This window comes from Pocillopora damicornis, chromosome 3 (assembly GCF_964200805.1).
Source record: "Pocillopora damicornis chromosome 3, jaPocDami1.2, whole genome shotgun sequence".
Lineage (NCBI taxonomy): Eukaryota > Metazoa > Cnidaria > Anthozoa > Scleractinia > Pocilloporidae > Pocillopora > Pocillopora damicornis.
Window position 1 is genome coordinate 3,789,993 of NC_142672.1, and position 25,000 is coordinate 3,814,992.

General features: G+C 39.6%; 2 protein-coding genes and 2 long non-coding RNA genes across 8 annotated transcripts in view; 2 read left to right on the forward strand and 2 right to left on the reverse strand.

Moving 5' to 3' along the window:
• Positions 1-1,209, reverse strand: part of LOC113683673 (cleavage and polyadenylation specificity factor subunit 2) — a 14,143-nt gene extending 12,934 nt beyond the window's left edge. The window contains exons 1-2 of the mRNA XM_027200945.2: positions 943-1,209; positions 128-287 (exon numbers count right to left, since the gene is read on the reverse strand). Of these exons, the coding sequence (XP_027056746.2) occupies positions 128-287; positions 943-1,091 (309 nt within the window). The 5' untranslated portion in view covers positions 1,092-1,209. The remainder of the gene's footprint in view (positions 1-127; positions 288-942) is intronic.
• A 5,141-nt stretch (positions 1,210-6,350) lies between these two features.
• On the forward strand, positions 6,351-17,817 carry LOC113683685 (uncharacterized). Its single transcript, XM_089198765.1, is given in 4 exon segments — positions 6,351-6,411; positions 6,788-7,039; positions 11,265-16,344; positions 16,972-17,817. Coding segments are annotated over 4 exon segments (5,433 nt in total). The 3' UTR covers positions 17,012-17,817.
• On the forward strand, positions 7,029-9,446 carry LOC149047868 (uncharacterized). Of its 5 annotated transcripts, XR_016184649.1 has the most exons (5): positions 7,029-7,579; positions 7,676-8,307; positions 8,386-8,453; positions 8,622-8,663; positions 8,943-9,446. It is a non-coding gene; the product is annotated as an uncharacterized LOC149047868 (long non-coding RNA). The 5 variants fall into 5 exon arrangements; XR_016184646.1 differs by having other exon boundaries at positions 7,676-8,453; XR_016184648.1 differs by having other exon boundaries at positions 8,386-8,663.
• On the reverse strand, positions 7,981-9,605 carry LOC149047869 (uncharacterized). The gene is made up of 2 exons (XR_016184650.1): positions 9,180-9,605; positions 7,981-9,130 (listed from the first exon to the last, which is right to left on the reverse strand). It is a non-coding gene; the product is annotated as an uncharacterized LOC149047869 (long non-coding RNA).
• Positions 17,818-25,000: the final 7,183 nt, after the last annotated feature.

Sequence of the window (25,000 nt, forward strand, 5' to 3'; positions counted from 1 at the left end):
CCACCACAAATTACCACAACCCAAATTAAAGATACATGTAATTTTACCTGTACACTATTTGAGAGATACATGTAAATCAAGCCATTGATTTTGAAAGTAATAGTCAGAGTCTGAAACTTGCACATACCTGATATAGGTCATACATAAACATCTGACCCATCTTGTACACAGGAATAGTGGCATAGATTGGACAGTGAAGACCACATTTACCCACCAAGTATGGCAGTGCACCCATGTGGTATATATCAGGAAATGTGATCAGTACAGCATCTATCTGATGTATGTACCTATGGTAAAAGATTCAAGATATAAATAAAATTCTCAAAACAAGCCACCCATCAATCTGAAAGTGTCATGCACGCTAGCGATACATGTGTGTAAATGCTGTCCAACAATGACTGGTATCGCAGAGGTCATGGGTTCAAATCCCTTACAGGCCTGAATTTTTTTCAGGCCTTCTTTTCACTACTATTTAAGTAATGTTCATTACTGCGAAGATCGCTTTCATATTCACGTCTTTAACTGCAGTTCAAATATATGACTTCCATATATTCACAACTGTTTATTTACCACTTCATGGGTTTATTTGGAACCAATACAGTGACCAGCTCCCAGTTGGCTTGTTAGCTCAGTTGGTAGAGCACTGCACTGGTATCGCAGAGGTCATGGGTTCAAATCCCGTACAGGCCTGAATTTTTTTCAGGCCTTCTTTTCACTAATGCTTAAGTAGTGTTCATTACTGCGAAGATCGCTTTCATATTCACGTCTTTCATCGCAGTTTAAATGTATGACTTCCATATATTCACAACCGTAGATGACCATTACACTGAGTAGAGGTGTAAGCCCCTCCGCAAAACTCTCTTAAACGCAGGTTTAGTACTCCTACCCAAAAGAAACCGAAGTTAATTGTTGATTCCAGGCAAAAGATTACCAGACACTTACTTCTTTATAGGTTCTACGATCTCTGCGTTGAATGACTCGTTCCAACCGCAGTCAAGAAGGAATCTGAACTCGTCGACTTGAAGAAGGTAACAAAGAGGCCCTTCATCATACGCTCCAGACAAAACTGACAACTTGATAATAGAAGTCATCCCTATTGAACCTCAGCCCTCCAGCGACTCAGGGAAAGTTGATCCACACGTGGAAGATGCACTAGACAGCATTACGCGTCCGCCATATTGCTTTTCTCCCATAAGTCATTGCAGGTAGGAAACCTTCTCATTGCATTCTGGGAAATCCTTCCTTGACGAGAAGGAAAGCTGAGTTAGAAAGAACATCAGTTGAATACTTATGGCCAACTTGTAGTAAAAATCTTGTGTTTATCTCATGTTTGTAAATTTGCAATTAGTGGTCTTTATGCAGTATGCAAGATTTCTCTTATCGCACAAAGCTAAAGCTATCAGTGGTGGATCCAGACCTTGAGCCAAGTTTGGGGGGGGGGGGGGGGGGGCGGCGCGGTTTTTTTCGCCGCTTACATAGTGTAAAAATATACAATTCATGCTCAGCAAAGCGCGCGAACTTGACATGAGTACCCTTAGAGATCAGGTACCGCGGTCATAGATAACATTTTAGGAACTGCGGTGCTGTGTCGGTGGGAGAGTATAACAGGGTAAATTGGAGTTTAAAAGCTTTTTCACTGAGTAAAACTGGCCGTTGTTTTATAAGCTGACTACTAAGCAACGTATATAATTTCAGCTTGATCTGCATCTGTAAGATTTAGGATTTATCTCAGTTTGGACATGACTGTGTACAGGGAGTTTATTATCATAAGTGACAGCTTTCTTTCAATTTCTTAAAGGGGTGGCCTCGGAAATGTTTAAGGTTATGACCTGTGTTCAGGATCACAGACTTTAATCTTATTTTGAGACATATGCATTTGACCGAAGGAGCAATTTGCTGGCGATGAAAAAAGCAATCGAGTATACCAATAACCTATCTGAAATGAGACACCAATCACAGCATTTGGGTATTGTTTTCTTTTAAATGGTGTCATGGAATCAGTGGCTGTGCACAAAGAATGACAGTAACCAGAAATTTTGGGCTCATTCGATAAGCGTTATGATTGTGGCCTTTGCAAAGAGCCTCGACGAGTGAGGTTGAGATTTATCGGGATATGAAAGGTTCGCATTTATTTTTATCGTATAATTTTAAAGTTAAAACGTGTTTCCGCTCCTTTTCTCGCAACACACTCGCCAAACTATCATGTACTACGAAAACAAGGTCCAAAGTCCAATCGATTCCTATTTGAAGTCTCTTCTCCATCGCCTCTGCTTTGTTAACGTATCTGATCTTATATTCATCCTCCAAAGAGGCATTTACAACTCCATTCAGGAGATCGGCTTGATAGCCTGCTGAAATATCTAGCAATTTGAACGACTGAAAATCATTCCTCCTTGGAGAACAATTTGTCAGGTGTATATGATAGCAAACAATTACAGTAAGAACGTTTTTAATTTCAGTTATTTTCTTCTTATTTAAGACGTCATATACTTACAGAGGGTCTCAATGGAGTTAACCGATAGCCATAAAACGGCCAAAAAATTTAACCGTTAAGCGTAAAAATTGTCAAACTTTAAGCGTAAGTCGTAAAAATATTTATCTCAAAAAAAGAAAAAATAGTTAGTTGTAACAGGCAAAATTTTAACTGTTAGCTGTAAAAGCCATCACCCCATTGAGACCCTCCTCCTACTACAATGAGCCCATAGTTCTCAGATGCGACTTGTTTGGCTTTGACCGTGTAGCCTTGGAAAATGAAATTTACCCGAATTTGGAGAAATCAGGTAATGTTGACTTCAATACTAAATTAAACGGGAAGCAAGCTTGTCAAGCCTACAATTGTTTGTTATTTTTCTAAGACAAGGAAGAACCTAAATAATATAAAATTTTTATCTTTCAAATGAGGTAAGACCAGTGATATTGTTATTTTCGAGCAAATTACTGATCCAATCCGTCCGTTTTGGTGTTCGTCTATTATAACAGTTAGTGTTTTTGTCTTCGATCATGCAAATCACTCCCGCAAGAAAATGAAAAGTTCATGGGCACAATGCCTCGATTTTCACGCACAAATAGCTTACTGTTTAAAGATAGAATCTCAAATCGTACTCTCGATCTGACCGATCTCGTGAAGAAAATCCAACCGGTCCAAAAGGGATGACCACTGAAGCCTAACGTTTCCCGTTAAAGAGAGCAACATGTTTCATTTTTGGATGCTAAAATCCATCATTAGTTATAAAAGTGAGACGTGCCAAACCGAAATACAGTCACTCAATTTTTTTTTTAGCAATTTTGGCTTCGATCATGCAAATCATACCCGCTAGAAAATGAAAAGTTTACGAAGACAATTAGTCGATTATCACTTAAAGATAGCTTTACGTTTGAAGAATGACATTTAGGTTGTGCTGTGATCAATCGTGTGATGAAAATCCAACCGTTCAAAGGGGTAAACACTAAAACCTGACGTTCCCCATTAAAAATAGAATAACACCTTTTTTATGTTCAATTACATCATTAGTAATAAAAGTGTGATGTAGAAAACCGAAATACCGTGTACTTATTGATTGAGTGGTAGAGGCGCGGCGAGGTCCTTGCTTCATGACCGAGAGCTAAATATTTTCCCGTCCAGCCCAACTAAACTCAGTCAAAAAGAATTTTATCATATGAACACTAACTGTTGAAAATTTCAACTTAGTAGGACGCGATTGACGGGCATACGAACACAAAAAAAATTCTGCAATTACTAATTGAAAACTTTTCCTTTTCATTTCGACTAGCCAAGAGGGGGGAAGGGAATAATCTAAAACAAAAGTGATCTGGATACCCAAAACACTGTGATAGCGTTTCGGAAGGTTGGGAAAAGTCCCAATTGTAATTCGTTATTTTTGTTGTTTCATTTTGAAAGCATCAGCCACATTGTCAACATGTTGGTAAGTACGATTGAAAATCTTTTCTAGTCACTCGATTTTTATCAGCTTAAGTTATTTAGTAACTGTAGAGAGGTAAGGCTCTTATGGCAAAGCCCAGTTACTACTTTTTCGATCTTTGTGTTTGCAATAATTTGTTGCAATAATTTGTAGTTATGTCTCATTTCGAGCGTTGGCCTTTCAATAAAGCGGTTGATGGCGCGATTGAATCGCCATCACAGTGAAATAAGTTCGTTCTACGGCGACTTTTTCAAATCTCTATGGCTTTATATGGTATAATCTATCTACATTAACTAAGGTTATTGAGTATCGTTCAATTTGAGAAATTGATGATCATAAAACTAAATTCAGACCTCTATTTATGTTGTGGACTGTTCCTCGCGATTATCATGGGAAATCTGTAGTGCTTCATTATGTGGTTTTCCAGTGGCTATGATCTGCATTAGCTATTAACTTGACTTTGTTTTAGGAGGCTTCAACGAACGATTCAAAGATCGCGGTAGATTCAAATTATATTTCCGTTGTCTTCTCGTGTACAAGCGTTTCTTGGACGAGATACCCTTCACTTCAATCTTTGGATACTAGCGGCGGGTGCTACGGCATATATTTTTCTAAAGGCTGTAATCTGTTTCTTTGTCTGTTAAAGCGCCAGAGTCTCGCATAAGAAGATGAGTCACGACGCTGCGCGCTCACGAAGAGAGATGTTTTAATATTCTTAGAGAAAATGAAACTTACTTAAATTCATCGTAATTGCATACATAGTATAGGTATACTTTTCCGTTGAACAGATGCTTCATATCTCCGCTGTTAAATTTCTTTCTTCAAACCATTATGGTTTTATCTAATATTGTTAAGCATTGTTTAATTTGAGAAATTGATGGTTTCCACAATCACGTGATTAAAAAGTAAAATCAATCCTATATTAAGACATATTTATTATGCGGGCTGTCCTTTCCTGATGTCAGAGGATATTTGCGGTGTTGCAGTTCGTGGTTTTCAAGTGGCCATAGTTTTCATTAGTAATTCACGTGACCTTGTTAACCTTTTGCGAAAGTACTTATGTCTCGCATAAGAAGAGAGGTCAGTCTATGACACCACGTGCTCACGGAGAGAGATAGTATAATTCTTTGTAAGGAACTGAAGGAAGCGTAACTGATCACTGCGTTTAATTTTCAAATGTGAGTAGTTTACGGAGCCCAGCCGTTAAATTGGTTGAGAAGCTTAGCTCTGTTAGGTTTTAAAATGAACTCAAACAACATTCTCTCTGAAATCTGAATACTTTGTCATTGCTAATTCACAAACTCATAGTTTCATGCCTGAACAAATGAGGATAAAGGGAGATTACAATCTTTTCACTTCCATTACGTCATCAAGCAAACTTTTGTAAACTAGATGACCAATTAAATAACAACCAAAACGTTGACCTACCTTTTAAACGGTCAAAAATGTGCAGAACAGCATTATGTGTTTTTAACTTAAGTCAAGATGTTTGTAAAGGAAAAATGTCGACTGTTTTTCATTGTTTTTGTCCTTTCACTTTAATAAGTATCAGCTGCGACATCGATAATTTTGTATTGCTTTTTAGAGTAACTTTATCGTAACTTTAGCTTTAACTCTATGGTTACTTGTGGTATGAGTAACTTTTTAATCGCAAAGGCTAAACATGATTGCTAATTTGTCCTGTCCTGTGACTATTAGGTCATATCATGTTGAGCAAAAGTTACCACCGGAGTGAAATGAATTAGTTGCAAAGCCAGACTTCGTCAAAGGTTTGTGGCCTGGCATCTTGTTCATCATTCTCATCGGCGAGGAATAGATTCGTTTTCGGTGACATTTATCTGATAAGTAAGCTCGTTACTTGGTAACAGCCTGCTCCAACAATATTTTCAAATGTTGCATGCCATGTTGTGGAATGTCAAGGAATCTTCCAGACAGTTGTGATAAAAGGTTATCTTTATTGTTACATAAGAACTGGAACGCTTTAAACTCGAGTGATGTAGCCTGATCCCAAGAGGCTTCATTGTAAATACGTTCTGACGGCCGGTAGAGAAATGCAGATGAAAAATGAAGCATTATATTGATACTGCAGACCTCTCTCAGCTGGTTTCTTTGCGGAATACTGGCAACACAACATCATTTATTCTCCAAGATTATCATATGCTCTAATGAAGGGCTAATGCTCGAGACGTCAGCTTCAGAAACTCATTACGATGGCCAATTTACATTGTTAACTCAGTCGGTAAAGCCAAATTGTTTTGTAATACCTCACCAAGCTTCCTCAGAAACTTACCCCATGGATTGTTTTTTTTTCAGAAACTATCCATGGAGAAAGTTCTCATAGAAAAAGTTTAGATAAATGCTGTTTTGCTTATCTTTTTCCTGTGACTATTACGTCATGTCATGTTGTGCAAAAATCGCAACCTAAATAAAATGAAAGGAGAAAAACCGTGCTTGTCAAACCGTGCTTGTCAAACCGTGTTTGTCAAACCGTGTTTGTCAAACCGTGTTTGTCAAACCGTGTTAGTCAAACCATTGTTACCTCAAATCTTGGGAATCATGCTCATCAGTTACGAATAGATTCGTTTCAGCCACATACTTTAGATAAGTAAACTCATTACTTGGTGATAAACTGCTGGAACAACATTTTCAAATGTTTCCAGAACGTTGCAGTAAAAGGTTTATCAATCCTTCTTGTTTTTTTTGTTTTTTTTTTAAGAAACCCCCTAACTTTCAAAAACCCCGTGATTGGTGGCGAGACCCTCGACACACGACCATTAGTCAAACTCAAGCATGCGTCAATTTTTGTTACGTGATAAGATGAACAAACAAAACAGATAGATCACTTGGATAACAGTTGACTTTCACAGCGTCAGATCGCATTCAGAAAGCCATTGAGATATGCAACGAATGTTTGATTTTGCTAAATAACACCGATCAAAACAGAAAAGACCAATTTGACTCACTACAGCTGCAATTTTACGGCGCCTTCTATGAAGTTCTTTTCAGCGCCTATCGTCGTATCTCTGACTACATTAGTGCGGAAAGATGCGGCAAGAAACTGCTTGTCTTATACAGCGAGTCTGGTGACTTAGTGAAAGAAGGAAACGTAAGCATACACTGTAAAATGAAAAGAGCCAAATTGACCCCAAAAGCCAAATTGGCCCCAATTTCTCGAGGGCCAGTTTGGCCCATCAGGGTTCGTTTTGGACTATTTGAGCCAAAACGGGCGGGATAGGTACTATTTCGACCCCTCCAAAATCTGAATTGGCCCCTATGAATTCTACTTTGGAACTTTTTCTCAATTTGGCCCTTCCAAGAGCCAAGTAGGATTGACCAATTTGGCCCCAACGAGGTGCAATTTTTGAAAAAAAAAGAAAATATAAAAATAATTTTCTTTTTTCGACCATATTTCGTTCCCTATACTATTCCTTATAAAGTGTTCAAATTTTCAACGGTTCCTCTCGTAACTGAACACCGAGTCACACAACAAATTAATCGTTGGCTTTTTCTCGAGACGTGAGCGTGAGCTGCTTGTGATGGCATTAGTCGAACCTAGACCACGTGCGTCGGAAACAATAATGAATTACAGCAGCGAATTCGTCACTGAAGAGGCTGTTTCTTGGCTACAGTCGCATGGAATGAGACTTAAGAAAGGAAAGGTAGGCAAAAGAAATTTCTTAACAACGTATTTTACTGCAACTTTCATTCACAAACTTGACCGCTCCATTGATCTTTGTTCGTATCTTATCTTGCAGAAAAAGACGGTTGCGATGGCTAAGATCTCCTTGCCATCGCCCAAGATGCAGACGTATCAAGGCACTACATCCCTATTATAAAAGAGCGTCTAAAGCTCAAGAAATTGATTGCAATGAACGCTGAACCTAGAGATGACACGAGTTCTTCGTCGGTACGATAATTAATTTTCCCACCAGAGAATTTGATGCATGAATGGTTCGCCTCTTCTCCCGAGTCTTGTTGAGTCTCAGCGGTTTCGCAACTAAAGTCACGTGATCAAATTTTGGCGCCGAGAGATAGAGACGGTTACAGTTCGAATACTGCATTTGCACAAGATGGATTTAACTTATTTCAAGATTCTCTGATTTTAGGATCTCTCACTCTGAATTCTTAATCTTTTTCTTGAAAAGATGAACTGATATTTTTATGTCTATGTCTTTGTTTGCATCCACTTAAGCTGATTTTTTGGCTCTCACTCTTTCAGCGTGCAGAATCAAGTCCTTCGAGTAAGACGGTTCAAACGTCGATTGATGATTCAGATAACATCAGCGATTATGAAAATTTAGAGGTGACATTGGCACCGAAAGAAAAGGGTAAATCGCCCAAGGATCTCTGTTTTACGGACGAGGCGACAGAACTGAGGACTGTCTTAGTAAGTTCTTGTATATTAAACTTAGCAGGATGGTGAAGAGTACATTATCGATTACTTTCTTTCGATTATATCCTAAAGGAAAACACACAAGGTGCCAGTTGGTCAGTTAAAGATGACAAATCTCGGGGATTGCACCTACAAAAATGGCGAGATTTGCTTTATTTTTATTGAAATATATTAGATATGTATTTACTTGCACCATGCATAAAACAAAGTAAACCCAATTTTTAAATCTGGTAAATTAAAAAATTAGTGAATTGATAGGATGTTATCAGACAGTTTAATTTTTTTTGAAAACAAATATTTACCTACAGGTTCCTCCTGAATGGCTTTCAAAATTCCAACTACCATCGAGGGTAAGAAACTTTTCTTTGTTTCGTTTTTTAAGTCTACAAGCAATCCTTATTTATTCATGAATACTGAACTAAAAGTGAAGTGCATAGAGGTATGATTTCTTTTCTTGATAAGTACATATACAGTTTGGTGAAAATACATCATTGATGATCACCATTATAATTTGTGTTTTTACTTCTTATGCACAGTTTGCTTACAAATATTTTGCAACTTTGTAGTTGCAAAAATTTACTGTTCTTCAACAACAAATTAATTTGCTCATTTGTTTGTTTTTTGTACAGTTCTCTGCCTCAGTAGAGTTGGATACCCAGAAGGGATATCTCATCAGCAGCCTAAAGTACTCTAAGCAACAGTGGATTGCAAAAAAAAAATTATTGCAGAGTATCCTTGTATGGTTAGCAGGATATTAGACTAAGTTGACTTGGAAACTGAATGGATTGGTATGGTCTAAAAATCTATTGCTTCACCTCTTCTGCTTGCAGTGAAGAGAGACAATTTTGTGGTGCTGAATCTCTTGCCTTAAACTAAAAAGTTGCAAAATAATCACTCTCACCTTTTAAGTTCATGACCTTTGTTCTTGTGTGGTTGTCATCACATGCATTTAATGAAGTTGTGACCATTTTGGAGGTACAAGTCCAAAAAACTGCTACTTTGGTACTAAGATGAACAGCTAAAATTTCTGAGCCCATTTGCCAATGAAGTCCAGATACAAAGGTTCAAGTACTTTGGGGTTGTATTAATTTTGCCTTTTTGTTTAGTTTTTTTGATTTTGCAATTTTTTAAAATATTCCTGTTGTCAAACCATTAGATAAATATTGGACATAGAATAGCTAATTTTTTTCAGATATTTTGGGAGTCATACATTAGTTTTTCAAGTCTTGAATGGGAGACAAATTACACACATTGAGGTAAACTTCCACTTCTATTTCTGGTGTTTTAGCTTATAGTTTTAGAAAAACAATATATATGTAAATAATAATATATATAATATATATATAATATAATATATATATATATATATAATATAATATATATAATATAATATATATAATATATATATATATATATAATATATGTAATATATATGTAAATGTGGGGGTAGAGTCTACCTTGGCATAAAGTGCTCAATGCTGTGGTAGCAGAGCTAAGTATACATAAGTTAAAGAATTAAAGAGGACACATCAATTCTCTGTGACTCTGAATTTCACACCTAAGCGCTTGTCAGACAGAACTTTTCTGTCTGACAAGCGCTTAGGCACAAAACTCAGTCACAGAGAATTGATGCGTCCTCTTTAATTCTTTAACTTAAGTGTGTATATATATATTCTTTTTTTTTTCTGGCTACAGGCACTTTTTGCACTTTGGCTTGATTTTAATGTGGTTGTAAAACTTGTTTTTATTGCATAGAGTAGCTGATGTTGATTCAGCAATCAGAGATTATGTCCAGCACAAATTTTAATTGTTGGAGATCTTCAATACATCAATCACCTGAATATAGTAACAGAGGGAAGTGTAATTTGTCACTTCTCACAAGAAAAGATTCTTGATGCTCTCATTGGGTTACTTGGCTCATTTATATTTTCTTACAATCAGTCAAAGGCAATTTTTTTTTTTTTAGAGCAAGCATTGCTTGAAATTGGGCACAGGCAGACTCTTGTCACTGTTTCCTCTATTTTCAATGACTTGGCAAATGCCTGCGGTAGTACTTGCTGATAGTTTATATTTTGATAATATCTAAAGTAGCAATATGAGTGCATGTATTCTCACATCCATTGGAAGAATACTCTTTGCTGCTCTAAGGCTCTTTGTTTTTCATATGCACAAATCAAACAAGATCTATATTCTTGTGCAACTGGACCATTTGTTGCCTCTGTCTTATTTTGATAATTTTCTGTACTTTAAATCAGTCTTAATTATAAGCTGCTTTACATTACCACATTTGCTAAGTCATTGAAAAGGGAAGCTTTACTCACAAGTGTCTCTTGGGTGTAATTTCTTGCAATGCTTGCACTGTTAAGAAGTATACTGATTTAGGGAAGAGATCTATTTTAGAAAATGGTTGAATTAATGTTAAATATGTATGTATGTTATATTCTTTCACATGTTGTTTCAAAGTTTGTCTGTTTTATACCACAATTAAGATTCTTAATAACTGTAAAATCAGGTAGCACAAAAGGTTTTTTACATAAACAATATCTAGAACCTAATAAATGAGTGTTTGAAAGATAAAGTATGTGGTGTATTTTCATTATTTGAATGTAAAGGGGAAAATCAGCATGGAGAGGAAAGAGCCCTCTACTTCTGAAGTGGCCCACATTGGAGCTGAATTGGCTCTTTTAAAAGGGGCCATTTGTGAGAGGGCTGAAATTTCAGGGGCTGTTTTGGCCCCTATAAATTTCAAAGTGGCCCCTGTATTTTTCAAATTCACCCTTCACATGGTCCAATTTGGCCCCTACAACGGGGTCAATTCAGCCCCAAAATTGGTGCCAAAAACAGCCCCATTGAAATGGGGCTGAATTGACCCTAAGCGAGTGCCAAACTGGACTCACTCGTTTTGGCCCCTTTTTTGGGGCCAAATCAACTCTTTTAATTTTACAGTGTAGCTCTAGCAGAGATTGCCGAGAGTCTAATAAAGTTTGCAAATGCCAAACAACTTTATGAAAAAGCGGTTAAAATAAAGAGACAAAGTGGTGATAAAATTGGAGAAGCAAACGCCTGCACAAGACTCGGAACTATGTTATATAAACTCGGCGAAAACCTAAATGCGAAAGAATATCTTGAGAAGGCCCTTACCATAACAACCAAAATTGGCGACCAAAGAGGAAAAGCATCCTGTTATGAAAAACTAGGTAATGTATTTGGGTCTCTCGGGCAATACGACAAGGCTAAAGAGTATCTCCAAAAGGCCCTTCTCATCAGAACTTAGATTGGCGACAGAAAAGGAGAAGCAACATGTTATGGAAACCTAGGTACTGTGTTTGAGTCGCTCGGGCAATACGACAAGGCTAAAGAGTATCTCCAAAAGGCGCTTGTCATCAGAACTGAGATTGGCGACAGAAAAGGAGAAGCATCATGTTATGGAAACCTAGGTACTGTGTTTGAGTCCCTCGGGCAATACGACAAGGCTAAAGAGTATCTCCAAAAGGCGCTCGTCATTAGAACTAAGATTGGCGACAGAGAAGGAGAGGCAGCTGATTACGGAAACCTAGGTACTGTGTTTGAGTCGCTCGGGCAATACGACAAGGCTAAAGAGTATCTCCAAAAGGCGCTTGTCATCAGAACTGAGATTGGCGATAGAAAAGGAGAAGCATCATGTTATGGAAACCTAGGTACTGTGTTTGAGTCCCTCGGGCAATACGACAAGGCTAAAGAGTATCTCCAAAAGGCGCTCGTCATCAGAACTAAGATTGGCGACAGAGAAGGAGAGGCAGCTGATTACGGGAACCTAGGTACTGTGTTTGAGTCGCTCGGGCAATACGACAAGGCTAAAGAGTATCTCCAAAAGGCGCTTGTCATCAGAACTGAGATTGGCGACAGAAAAGGAGAAGCATCATGTTATGGAAACCTAGGTACTGTGTTTGAGTCCCTCGGGCAATACGACAAGGCTAAAGAGTATCTCCAAAAGGCGCTCGTCATCAGAACTGGGATTGGCGACAGAGAAGGAGAGGCAGCTGATTACGGAAACCTAGGTACTGTGTTTGAGTCGCTCGGGCAATACGACAAGGCTAAAGAGTATCTCCAAAAGGCGCTTTTCATCAGAACTGAGATTAGCGACAGAAAAGGAGAAGCATCATGTTATGGAAACCTAGGTACTGTGTTTGAGTCCCTCGGGCAATACGACAAGGCTAAAGAGTATCACCAAAAGGCGCTCGTCATCAAAGCTGAGATTGGCAACAGAAAAGGAGAAGCAACATGTTATGGAAACCTAGGTACTGTGTTTGAGTCGCTCGGGCAATACGACAAGGCTAAAGAGTATCTCCAAAAGGCGCTTGTCATCAAAGCTGAGATTGGCGACAGAAAAGGAGAAGCAACATGTTATGGAAACCTAGGTACTGTGTTTCAGTCGCTCGGGCAATACGACAAGGCTAAAGAGTATCTCCAAAAGGCGCTCGTCATCAGAACTGAGATTGGCGACAGAGAAGGAGAGGCAGCTGATTACGGAAACCTAGGTATTGTTTTTGAGTCGCTCGGGCAATACGACAAGGCTAAAGAGTATCTCCAAAAGGCGCTTGTCATCAGAACTGAGATTGGCGATAGAAAAGGAGAAGCATCATGTTATGGAAACCTAGGTACTGTGTTTCAGTTCCTCGGGCAATACGACAAGGCTAAAGAGCATCTCCAAAAGGCGCTCGTCATCAGAACTGAGATTGGCGACAGAAAAGGAGAGGCAGCTGATTACGGGAACCTAGGTACTGTGTTTGAGTCGCTCGGGCAATACGACAAGGCTAAAGAGTATCTCCAAAAGGCGCTTGTCATCAAAGCTGAGATTGGCGACAGAAAAGGAGAAGCATCATGTTATGGAAACCTAGGTACTGTGTTTCAGTTCCTCGGGCAATACGACAAGGCTAAAGAGTATCTCCAAAAGGCGCTCGTCATCAGAACTGAAACTGGCGACAGAGAAGGAGAGGCAGCTGATTACGGAAACCTAAGTACTGTGTTTGAGTCGCTCGGGCAATACGACAAGGCTAAAGAGTATCTCCAAAAGGCCCTTCTCATCAGAACAGAGATTGGCGACAGAAAAGGAGAAGCAACATGTTATGGAAACCTAGGTACTGTGTTTCGGTTTCTCGGGCAATACGACAGGGCTAAAGAGTATCTCCAAAAAGCGCTTGTCATCAGAACTGAGATTGGCAACAGAAAAGGAGAAGCAACATGTTATGGAAACCTAGGTACTGTGTTTGAGTCGCTCGGGCAATACGACAAGGCTAAAGAGTATCTCCAAAAGGCGCTTGTCATCAGAACTGAGATTGGCGACAGAAAAGGAGAAGCAACATGTTATGGAAACCTAGGTACTGTGTTTAAGTCCTTCGGGCAATACGACAAGGCTAAAGAGTATCTCCAAAAGGCGCTTGTCATCAAAGCTGAGATTGGCAACAGAAAAGGAGAAGCAACATGTTATGGAAACCTAGGTACTATGTTTCGGTTTCTCGGGCAATACGACAGGGCTAAAGAGTATCTCCAAAAAGCGCTTGTCATCAGAACTGAGATTGGCAACAGAAAAGGAGAAGCAACATGTTATGGAAACCTAGGTACTGTGTTTGAGTCGCTCGGGCAATACGACAAGGCTAAAGAGTATCTCCAAAAGGCGCTTGTCATCAGAACTGAGATTGGCGACAGAAAAGGAGAAGCAACATGTTATGGAAACCTAGGTACTGTGTTTAAGTCCTTCGGGCAATACGACAAGGCTAAAGAGTATCTCCAAAAGGCGCTTGTCATCAAAGCTGAGATTGGCAACAGAAAAGGAGAAGCAACATGTTATGGAAACCTAGATACTGTGTTTCAGTTCCTCGGGCAATACGACAAGGCTAAAGAGCATCTCCAAAAGGCGCTCGTCATCAGAACTGAGATTGGCGACAGAGAAGGAGAGGCAGCTGATTACGGAAACCTAGGTACTGTGTTTGAGTCGCTCGGGCAATACGACAAGGCTAAAGAGTATCTCCAAAAGGCGCTTGTCATCAGAACTGAGATTGGCGACAGAAAAGGAGAAGCATCATGTTATGGAAACCTAGGTACTGTGTTTCAGTCGCTCAGGCAATACGACAAGGCTAAAGAGTATTTCGAGAAGGCGCTTGTTATCACAACTAAAATTGGCGACAGAAATGGAGAAGCATCTTGTCATTGAAACCTAGGTAATGTGTTTCGGTCGCTCAGGCAATACGACAAGGCTAAAGAGTATCTTTAAAAGGCGATTATCATTAAAGCTGAGATTGGCGACAGGAAAGGAGAAGCAACATGTTATGGAAACCTAGGTACTGTGTTTCATTCGCTCGGGCAATACGACAAGGCTAAAGAGTACCTCCAAAAGGCGCTTGTCATGAAAACTGAAATTAGTGATAAGCGAGGTGAAGCAGTAGATCTTGCAAACCTTGGAAGTGTGTTTAGAACTGTTGGAGATTATGAAGATTCGGAAGTATGCTTGAAGAAAGCTTTATCCATATCCAGAGATATTGGTGATAGAAAAAGCGAGTTCCAAATCCTTAGAGAGTACGCCATTTTGTATCTATTTCAATGTAAAATCGAAGACTCCCTTACGTGTCTTCGTCTTTGCATAAAAATTTATGATGAGCTAAGATATTTCTTAGGCGCCAATGATGAGTTCAAAACATCATTTCTGGAGGACTCAGGAATATTTCCCTACAAGCTGCTTTGTAATTTGCTTTGTGCCACCGGAAATGTGCGGGATGCTCTTTATGTTGAGGAGTTAAGTCGAGCTAGAGGCCTATCAGACTTGATGGCAGAGAAGTACTCGCTTGAAACGCACATTTCTGCTAATCCACAATCTTGGTTTAGCATTGAGAACATTTTTAGAAAGAAAAATAACTGTACTTGTCTGTACATTTCTTATTTTCACAATTGTCTGCATTTGTGGATCTTGAAAACAAGTGGAGTCCTTCACTATAAAGCAATATCACTAGAAGAGTATCTAGTTCAGGCTGGGTTGGCCAAAGATTTGCCTCTGAGTAAATTTTTGACTGATAATCTCCAGAGTCTTGGTAATTTACCAATTGAAGATTGTGAAGATCGGTCTTTAAATATGGTTGAATTGCAACCTCTTTCCCCCGAGAAAAAGAGCTCAGCAAGATTGCGACTCTTGGAGGAGGAAGAGGAAGTCATTTCAAGTCTATCTTTGTGTTACAAAATGTTTATTGCCCCCGTTTATGATTTGCTTGAGGAGCCTGAAGTCATTATTGTCCCTGACCGCAGTTTGTACAAAGTTCCCTTTGCTGCCCTAAGTGAAACGGAGGGAGCCGAGTACCTGTCGGAGACTCATAGGATCCGTATCATTCCTTCTTTGACGACACTCAAGATCATTCAAGATAGTCCAGAGGACTATCACAGCAACACTGGTGCCTTGATAAGAAGCAATCCCAAGGTTCATTGGCTGCTGCCATTGCCAGGTGCAAGAAAGGAAGCCGAGATGGTCGGAAAACTGGTTGGTGTTTCGCCTCTGCTAGAAAAGGAAGCAACGAAGCAGGCGGTACTTGAGCGCATAAGTTCAGTGAGCTTGATACATTTTGCTGCCCATGGTAACGCCGAAAGGGGAGAAATTGCCCTTTCCTCCATTCCTATTGCCAACAGTCGAAACGATATCCCACCAAAGGAAGCTTACATGTTGACGATGGCTGATGTCTCACGAGTGAAAGTCAGAGCTAAACTGGTGGTACTTAGCTGCTGTCACAGTGGAAGTGGAGAGATAAGAGCCGAGGGAATTATAGGAATTGCCCGTGCGTTCTTAGGATCCGGAGCTCGTTCGGTGTTGGTTGCGCTGTGGGCCATTTCAGACAAAGCAACAGAGCAGCTGATGAGTCGGTTCTACGAACACCTTGTTGAAGGAGAAAGTGCCAGTGAATCCCTTCATCAGGCCATGAAGTGGATGAGAAAAAAGGGCCCTGCCCAAGTGTCTGAGTGGGCTTCGTTTACGCTGATTGGAGATGACGTGAGGCTCGATTTTGACAAGCAGAGGTAAGACTTGGCGAGAAAACGTATTTCATGAATTAAAGTTAAATTAGATGCGAAGGTGGCTATGACTTACTGGTCGCCCACTGTCGGCGGGGATCTTTTGTTACCTCGAACATTAAGGCCAGTGTAATATATATCGTTATGTGTATATATATATATATATATATATATATATATATATCTGTCTATATATATATATTGAGGTAGGGAAAAAAAGGGGGTATACTTTCGTGATTACTCCCTCGTCAGGGGAAAAATAATCGGGGAAGAATACCCTGATGGGAGAATAATCACGAAACATGCTTGTAGGGATGAAAGTATAGACTCTTTGTTTTTTCCCCATCTCAATACATATTGCGCTCTACTTCTACGTACCGAGCACTGTACTACGTAAAAATCGACACACTTCTGATATACATATGTATATATATATATATCTTTTCTTTTCGGAGAGTTACCATCGACGCTCACTTGTGTAAAATACAGAATCTCCAAATTGCCTCTCTGCCCATCAAGATACAAGTGTTAGCCATTCATGTTTTTAGATATTGTGCTAGGTATAATTGTATTTCCCTCAAAAAAATATTTATTTAGTTAATGAAAAATTATTTTTTTTGTATTTTTGTTCAGGAAAAAAGACCGCGACAGAGTAAGTAAAGAGAATTACTGAAATGAAACAGAGCTAAAAGACTTTTAGATGGATAAATTAACTGGAAACAAATAGAGAAAATACTATATTCGGTTTTTCATTAACATTTAGGTAAGGGTAATCCAAAATTATGGGAGATCTGCTTCCATTTTCTGTACTTTCTTTTTCAATATTCTCAGAAGAATGCATTGGTTTCGTACTCAAGAATTCGTTTTGTTTTTTACGCATAAATTATATTTCTGATGTTATAAGCACAAAACAGTGTGGACGTGCGTAAGACTTTTAAGTAAAGCGAAATCAGTAAAGTTAAAACAGTAGTTTGGGTATGAAACGAACCACTAAAATCTGGTTCGATTTGTTTTTCAAAGCCTTTTATAAGGTTTAGTTAACAAAACCTTCAATATTTGAGGAATGATTTTGATGTAGCGTCTTAAAGTATCCTTGTCAACCACTCCTCTGTTTATGTTAAAATACGGGCAACTGCGGAGAAATTCGGTTATATTAAATCAACTCCAGTTGAGAAGGGTCACCTAAAAAACAAAGAAAACAGCACATAGAAGAAATTATTGCCTTTTGTAACGTAATATCATCCGGCTTCACCTAACCTCAAGACCATACTGATGGGGAAATGGCACCTCAATCAGAATCACATCGCAAACAGAAACCCTTTGGCCATCTACTCGAGAGATCGAAAATAATTTCGTCCGTGGCAATTGCATTCAAGCTCCATTGTATCGAGAGAATAGACATAATGCCTTTTATTTTGTTTTGGATATGCGCAACGTTAAGCCTTTGCAACTGATTATGAGCTATGTAGCTATTCCAAATAACCAGAAATAAAATTTGGCTCGAACAAAAAACCCAGAAAATCTCTTGTGTTTCTGATGAAAGAGTTGCAGTGTACAACGGTAGCAAATAGTTTCGCCATGGTAGCGGAATAAGGGATGCAACTGGTGGGATTCGGGAATCTTGATAAAGTCTTTACATGCTCTCATGCGATCAGTTGAGGCTCTCGGCACTGAGTATAAAAAGGAACGGCGTGATCGTAGCAAGGATTTTCTCGTGCTTTTCTCTGGTTGGTTCATCTCAACTCATGTCATTCATCTTTTAAGGTTATTCGTTAGAAAAAAAACGGTTATTGAACAATTCTTTTTAAATTTTCTTTTAGTGTTCCTTATCAATGTCTGTTTCGAAAATGCAATAGCAAAAGATAGGTCACTGTGCTTGTTTAGGAGATTTAATGAGCCAAACTTACCCCGGTTATGCCTGTGCTGGTACAAATCACGCGCGTCATTTCATCGGTTCACGATGCATTTTGCTGCGGATGGAAGCAAGAGATTTCAGATTTAAAAAAAACTTGATAGGTGGAAAGTCTTGAGCGTGTGGAACAATTTTGTATATAATTTGTGGGAAAATTACGCAAATTGAAACGACATCGACTCAAAACGTTTCACTAGTCATTCCTTTCAAGGTTATAATTTGCATTCTTGAGTAACGGGCTTCGTACACGCTCATAGCTTTATCTTTTTTCCCTTGGAAGAATTCTTTTAAAATTTCCCCAATTTAAAGAGGATAAATTGTACACTAAAATTTACAAATATATATATATATATATATATATATATATGTTTATATAGGTAATTTAGTGTCAACAAAGGAGTTGAAAACGTAAATTGGCCACCGTAAAGAGTAAAAAAGCTGGCGTTTCGAGCGTTAACCCTTCGTCAAATCGATTGACCTTTCAAATGCGCTCGCTCACGATGCAAAACTTGTCCTTTCATTCATAACGTAGAGAAAATATCCGGACCCAAGAGATCCATTAAGATCACTGATCACTTTACGTGTACCTCCGCCAATGTTATTTACTGCATAACTTGCGCTTATTGCAATAAGTTATGCATTGAAAACGAAGACGACTAGGAACACCTTCCCGATGTGGACAGAAATGACAAGGAAGCATCCAAACCAGTCGCCAAACACTTTTATCTCCCTAATCATTCTAAACAGCATATGACAGTTTGCGGCCTTTCCATACTTCTAGGCAGTTCGGAAAGCCGCAAAACACTAGAACAAAAATTTATCTTCCAAATCGGCACTCTTAATCACCACGGTATTAACGAGCACTTTTCATTCAACTAATTTATTCTCGTTTTCTTGTCACCATATTCCCACCAACAGCGTAGCTCCATTTTCTGCATATAAACCCACCCACAACCCACAATTCCTCCAATCCCTCAGACGAATGGCTGACGCTCGAAACGTCAGCTTTTTTACTCTTTATGGTAACTAATTTACGTTTTCAACTCAGTTGTTAACACTAAATTACCTGCTATACTCTCCCACCGACGCAGCACCACAGTTTCTTTAGAAACTTACCCCCTTTATTCACTTATGCATATATAGGTCAGAGTGCTTGTTCAAGAGCTAAAGAGTATCTTGCTCTTTACCTGGTCCGTGGATTGAAAAACAATACCGTGTTCTCGGAATGCGCGGGCGCTCATTCCTTTGATTACTTGATTTTTATGCGCAGTACAGTTTGCGCGGTGCAAAACTAAGGAATCACCTTAATCGTAAAATTGTGACGACAAAGGTATTTATGTCAGAATGATGATACCGCACTATGTAAGCCAAAAAAATTTTCCCTATCGAGATCTAGTATGACATAGAATATCTTAATTTCAGCTTTGGCGGGCGCTAAGGACTACACAGAGAGGGAATGACCAGCTGCGCTAGAGGAAGAGATAACAAGCACGATAAATGTTTGATTGTATTATCTGCTCTTGATGAAATTTCCTTCTCTCTTTCTCCTTTTTCAAAGAGCGTTTCACAACACGCTGATTGTTTCTAAAATATGGTTGTTGAAATACGAGTATCGGTGCATGAGGGTGTCTCATTCTCATAAATGTTTGTCTATTTAGACTCTCGAACAATAGGCGCGCAAGAATTTTCTCGTTGAAAACTTTGAATGAGTGTTTGACGTTTTTGGGAACGACTTGAGGCTTTTAAATTTCTTCCATACAGTGGTCGGGAGAAAAATGGCCGTCGGTGGCTTTTGGCAGGGGTTCGACTCTAAAACTGGTTTGTTATGATAACTTAATAACTCGACGTCACAACATATTAGCTCTGAACACTCTGCTTGAAAACGTATAATGTCAGTCCAGGTGATTATGCGACCTACCTCACTGCTCCATTTGATGTCCATTACAGTATGTGAATGATGTAGTTGTATATCTTAGTTGTGATTAAACAGCTTCCGGGCTGTTCGTGACGAGCAGCTCAAATAACAAGTTCAAAAATACCTTAAAATCGCTTGATGTCTGTTATCGAGCTGCAGCAAAATTTAACAGAAAACGATCTCAACGTAACTGAGATAAGGCCTCACTGCTGAGTGAATTTTAACAAATTAAATTGAGCCGTTTAAAAATTGTGACGTTGCTAAGTTTGCTCCTGACTTTTCAGCTGCTACATGAAACTATTTACAGAAAGAGCTCTAAACCAAAGCTTATTGAGTATATCACAATAATGCGAGGTACCCAAGAGTGAGACTGGGATGGCTGATTACGTGTAAGCCGGAAGAAAAACGTTGTCTCGGGAAAATGACAATTTAGAGTTGACCATTAAACAATTTATTTTATTTTTTTGCTTTTGTTGCGTTATCTTCCTTTAGACCTCTTATAAGTAAATTTCATTACAATCTCCAACCTAAATGTCAGTCCGGATTTGGAAAAAATGTGATAAACAATGTTAATAAACAAAACTAATATCTTCAGATTGAGACTGGATGTAATAGTGAAGTACGTAGCCGCCTTGGCTTGAAGAGAACATTTCAACGGGCACTTATGAGCAAAATGATTACACAAGAAGTTTCTGGAAATTTCTCGAAAGCGCCATCACGCAAAGTGGAAACTGGAACTTTCGGATGTCGTGCTCTCAATTTTCTTTCGAAAGTTACTTTAATAAAACAAACAATATTCTGAAGCTAAGAGTATCAAAATGAAAACGAAACTACAGTATTTTCGTCGGAGAAATCCTGTTTTGTCTATAGTTAGCTTTTTGAGACTGCTATCTATTCCTTAGAGGCCTACCTTGTACGACGAATATTCGAAAGTCAGATCTATACTTGCTGGTGGCTACACAAGAGATGTTTCCTTCCCTAGAGAAATTAAACTTTGCAGTGCTTGTTTTATTTAGTAATACCGTGGAACCATTCAGTATTGCTGTGTATATAGGAAGGCTTCCTGCCACTAAACACTTAACTTTGTGGCCTGGAAAGGCACGCAAAACTGCTGGCATCGATATGGTGGGAGGACCCAAATGAAGAAACAAAACCTTTAAAAGAATAAGAGCATGATAACACTGATGGACACCATCTGGTGACGTGGGCACTACAATACATTGCTGTTAGGGCGTTAGGGCGATATAGCTATAAGGAGAAAGGAACAAGAGTCTTAAATGATAAAAAAGTCTCTTAATTTAAGTGTCTTTGCCCCGCTTCCATGTGTCTCCCTATTTCGTTACAGTTACCACAAAGCAACGCTCACATTTTTTTCTTGTTTTGTGTTTTCAAGCTTTTTAAGTTGATGCTAAACCTGTGCTCTATTCGAGATAGCGGCACACAGGGCCGTGTGACAAATACACTGAAGGTGAAAAGGTTTGAAATCAGAGTGAACCAGAAAAGAATCATAAATGTGAGCCTTAAGCTGATAAAAGGGCCAAAAGTTTTGAGTAAATAAGACACTTATTGTGACATGCAAATCGATAAAAGCTCAAAGTGCCTATAACTCGAATTTTTTTTGGCATTTTCTGGTTGATAGCTGTTTTTAAAATTAGAAATAATCGACCTCAGCGCCCAGCGAGTTCTCCTTGACCATTTTTTTGTGCATTGAAAGTACGATTTGGCGGCCAAAAGTGTCCCCTTTCTGCGCACGGCCAAAACGATCATGTTACAAAGCTGTGAAGTAGAAAACTATGAAGACACGTCGACAACTATGGTGGAGAAAGGAGAAATCTAGAGGAAAGGACGAACATATTGCGTGGCCGGAGCACCAAATGATGTTAGCTACAAGAATAATACACATATATTGGGTATTTCTATACACTACTTTAAAAAGGATGTAGCTGTATGGCCAAAATAGACGCGTCTCGATCGTCGACATCGAGGAGATCTTGCTCTTCAATGATAGTCGGCCTTATGCTCCGTACCGGCTTCAAAGATGCCTGTTACGAACACATATCACTCGTAAAATCAGGGGAAGATAACCAATGAATTCAGCTGAAGAGAATGCTGATTAAGGGGTCTGTTCCCACAACGAACACTTTAAGACACTTTAGGCACTTTAAGCTTATTAGAAGCATAAAATTGCTTTTATAATCTAAAGTGCAAAACACTATCACTGCCAACATTTTGGCAGTTCAGGAAGTTGCAGAATTAGTGTCCGCGTGCTCAACTTCCAACAGTACAATGAGGTGTAAGATCAGGTTTCGTCATCGATATCACAAATCTCAGTATTGCAACACATGCGAAAAACACGTGAAGTTTCAATTCATAAAAATGCCTCGAAACCGATTTTGCTTTCAAAATGTCTACCAAATGTTTCCCATCTTTTCGCAGTCTTTTCGAAACAGCCTAGATCTCGGTTTTGATGGGGAATGGTGATAGGACTGAGTGGAATCCAATTCTGTTTGTAATGATTCGTGTGATAACATAATCGGACGACCGCTCAGCAGATTACAGACCGAATTCAGTGGACGACACGAAGTCTTATTACCAGTTAATCATAAAAATTACAGTTTCGGGAGAAAAGAAGAATAGCCAAGTAATGAAAGAAAGGTGAAATTTGCATTAAAAAACTGACAACAGTGATTGAAACCAAGGTTGTGATTGGTTGATTTAAACTACAACTTTAAATGTGAGTGGCTTATTGAACTCTTCGATAACAAACTGTCCGATAACAACTTGGTTAGTGAATTAGTGGAAAATAGGAGTTGTTTTAACCAATCACAATCGGGGATATTTTTTTTATATTTAAGGTGAACGGCCAGGCTCCCGTGAGGGCGGTGCAATGCCTGCCGATCTACAGACCTAATCCAACCCATGGCTGAAAGTGCAATGCCTTAGGGTTGGGTCCACCATAAACCGAGGGCCACCAGACACCAACTTCGTTGGGGAATCGAACCCCACCTCGCAAACATTGAACACACTCACACCAAAAATTGAACACGCCCGCTCCCAGACAAAACGGAAACGAAAAACTATTATTTACAATATTATTTACAATATTAACTTAGATACTATTGTATACAAAGGAACTAATATTAACAAACAATAAAACGAAACAAAAACGGATACAAAAACAAGACAGAAAAAACTATTAATTACAATATTATTTACAGTTTTTACTAAACTTAGATACTATTACTACTATTAACTATATTTTTCTACATTTCGGGACCAGTTTTTACTAAGCTTAGATACTATTGTTTATTAACATTAACTATAATTTCTTTCTACATTTCGGGACCCCCACAACAGAAGGGGGGGTAGAACGCTTGAGCAACTCCGCGGCAAGCACCGCAGCCGTAGGGACCACAGAACGAGAGCTGTTACGAGAAACATTCATAATACCGTCACCAACCGCGGAAGAAGACGGAGTCCTGATACCATTAGTTACATTGGCCCCCGTAGAGGGGGACGAAGCCTTGTTCACATTGTTACCATTATTAACCCCAGAGCTATCATTATCAAGAGCGATTTTCTGATGCCCAAGATCCCCCGCAGGCAGCTTCCGACACTGCCGCCCAAACTGGTCTGTAAACTCCGCCCACAGGACATCACTGTGCTCGGTGGGCCCAATTGAATCAACAAAAGACCCCCTAAAGGCAATCCGATAGGCAGGGTCATCCTTAATCTCAAGAAGAAACTGGGCATACTCTTCCGAAGACTCCCTATCACTAGTATCCGCATGGGTAACGCAGACAAGATTCGCATGCACAACCGAAGACGTCCCATCCTCATAAGTTATACGGACCTCCTCCGGATCATCTGCAGGGAAAACCCCGCACACCTTATTGCTTCCCTCTGAAAAAACGAAATTGGCATCCCCAGAACGCCGACACAACATCTCACGATACCCAGACGAAAACCACTTACGACGCTCGGGGGAGAGAAATCTACTTGAAGCAACCGGCGAGAGGACATTGGGTGGGGGCCCAGGGGGGTCAACATTCTCCTCAACTACAGCTAAATCCTCTTTATCAGCAACCACAACAGCAACCTCCTCTTCCACAACCTCAACTGTTTCGTCCAAAACGCCAGCGCTATCAGAGACAGCTGGCACAACAGTCTCAGGGGGGTCAGGCACCACCACAGGAACTGCAACCTCCATTGGAACAACAGACTGACCCCACGGCCGGGCGCACGCATGCGCCTTGTGGTCGGGGGAGCCACACCTCCTACATTTTCCATTGAACTGGCAATCTGCCGCCTTATGGCCATTAACTTTACATATCTGACAGAACGGAGGGATACCCCTATACCAAACCCGCACAGGGTAGTCGTCAATGCGGAACTCGGCAGGAACTGGATCCGACAATACCATCGTAACAATCCGTGACCCAGTAAGAAGGCCCGGAATTCCTGAAAAATTCTGATGCTTAATACCAATCACTTCTCCATACTTTCTTAGCTCATCACAGATCAGAGCATCGTCACCCTCAACGGGAAAATAATGCACGTAAACAAAAGAATGCGGCTTATCTGACGAGGTCACGCTAAGATCGTGCCCATCTAAGGTTAACAAGCCAACTCGCACAAAATCCTCTTTATCCGCGGCATCCTTAAAGGTAACACGTATCAAGCCCCTGGGGCAAAACTGAATGGCAGAGAGCTCTTCAAAGTCCAAACACTCCCTAAGGAGTTCAATCACACGAGCCTTTTCATAAGTTGCCACCATCTCCGACGCATGAATCACACACGTCTTAACGCACTCCAAAACCATGGCGAAAAACAGC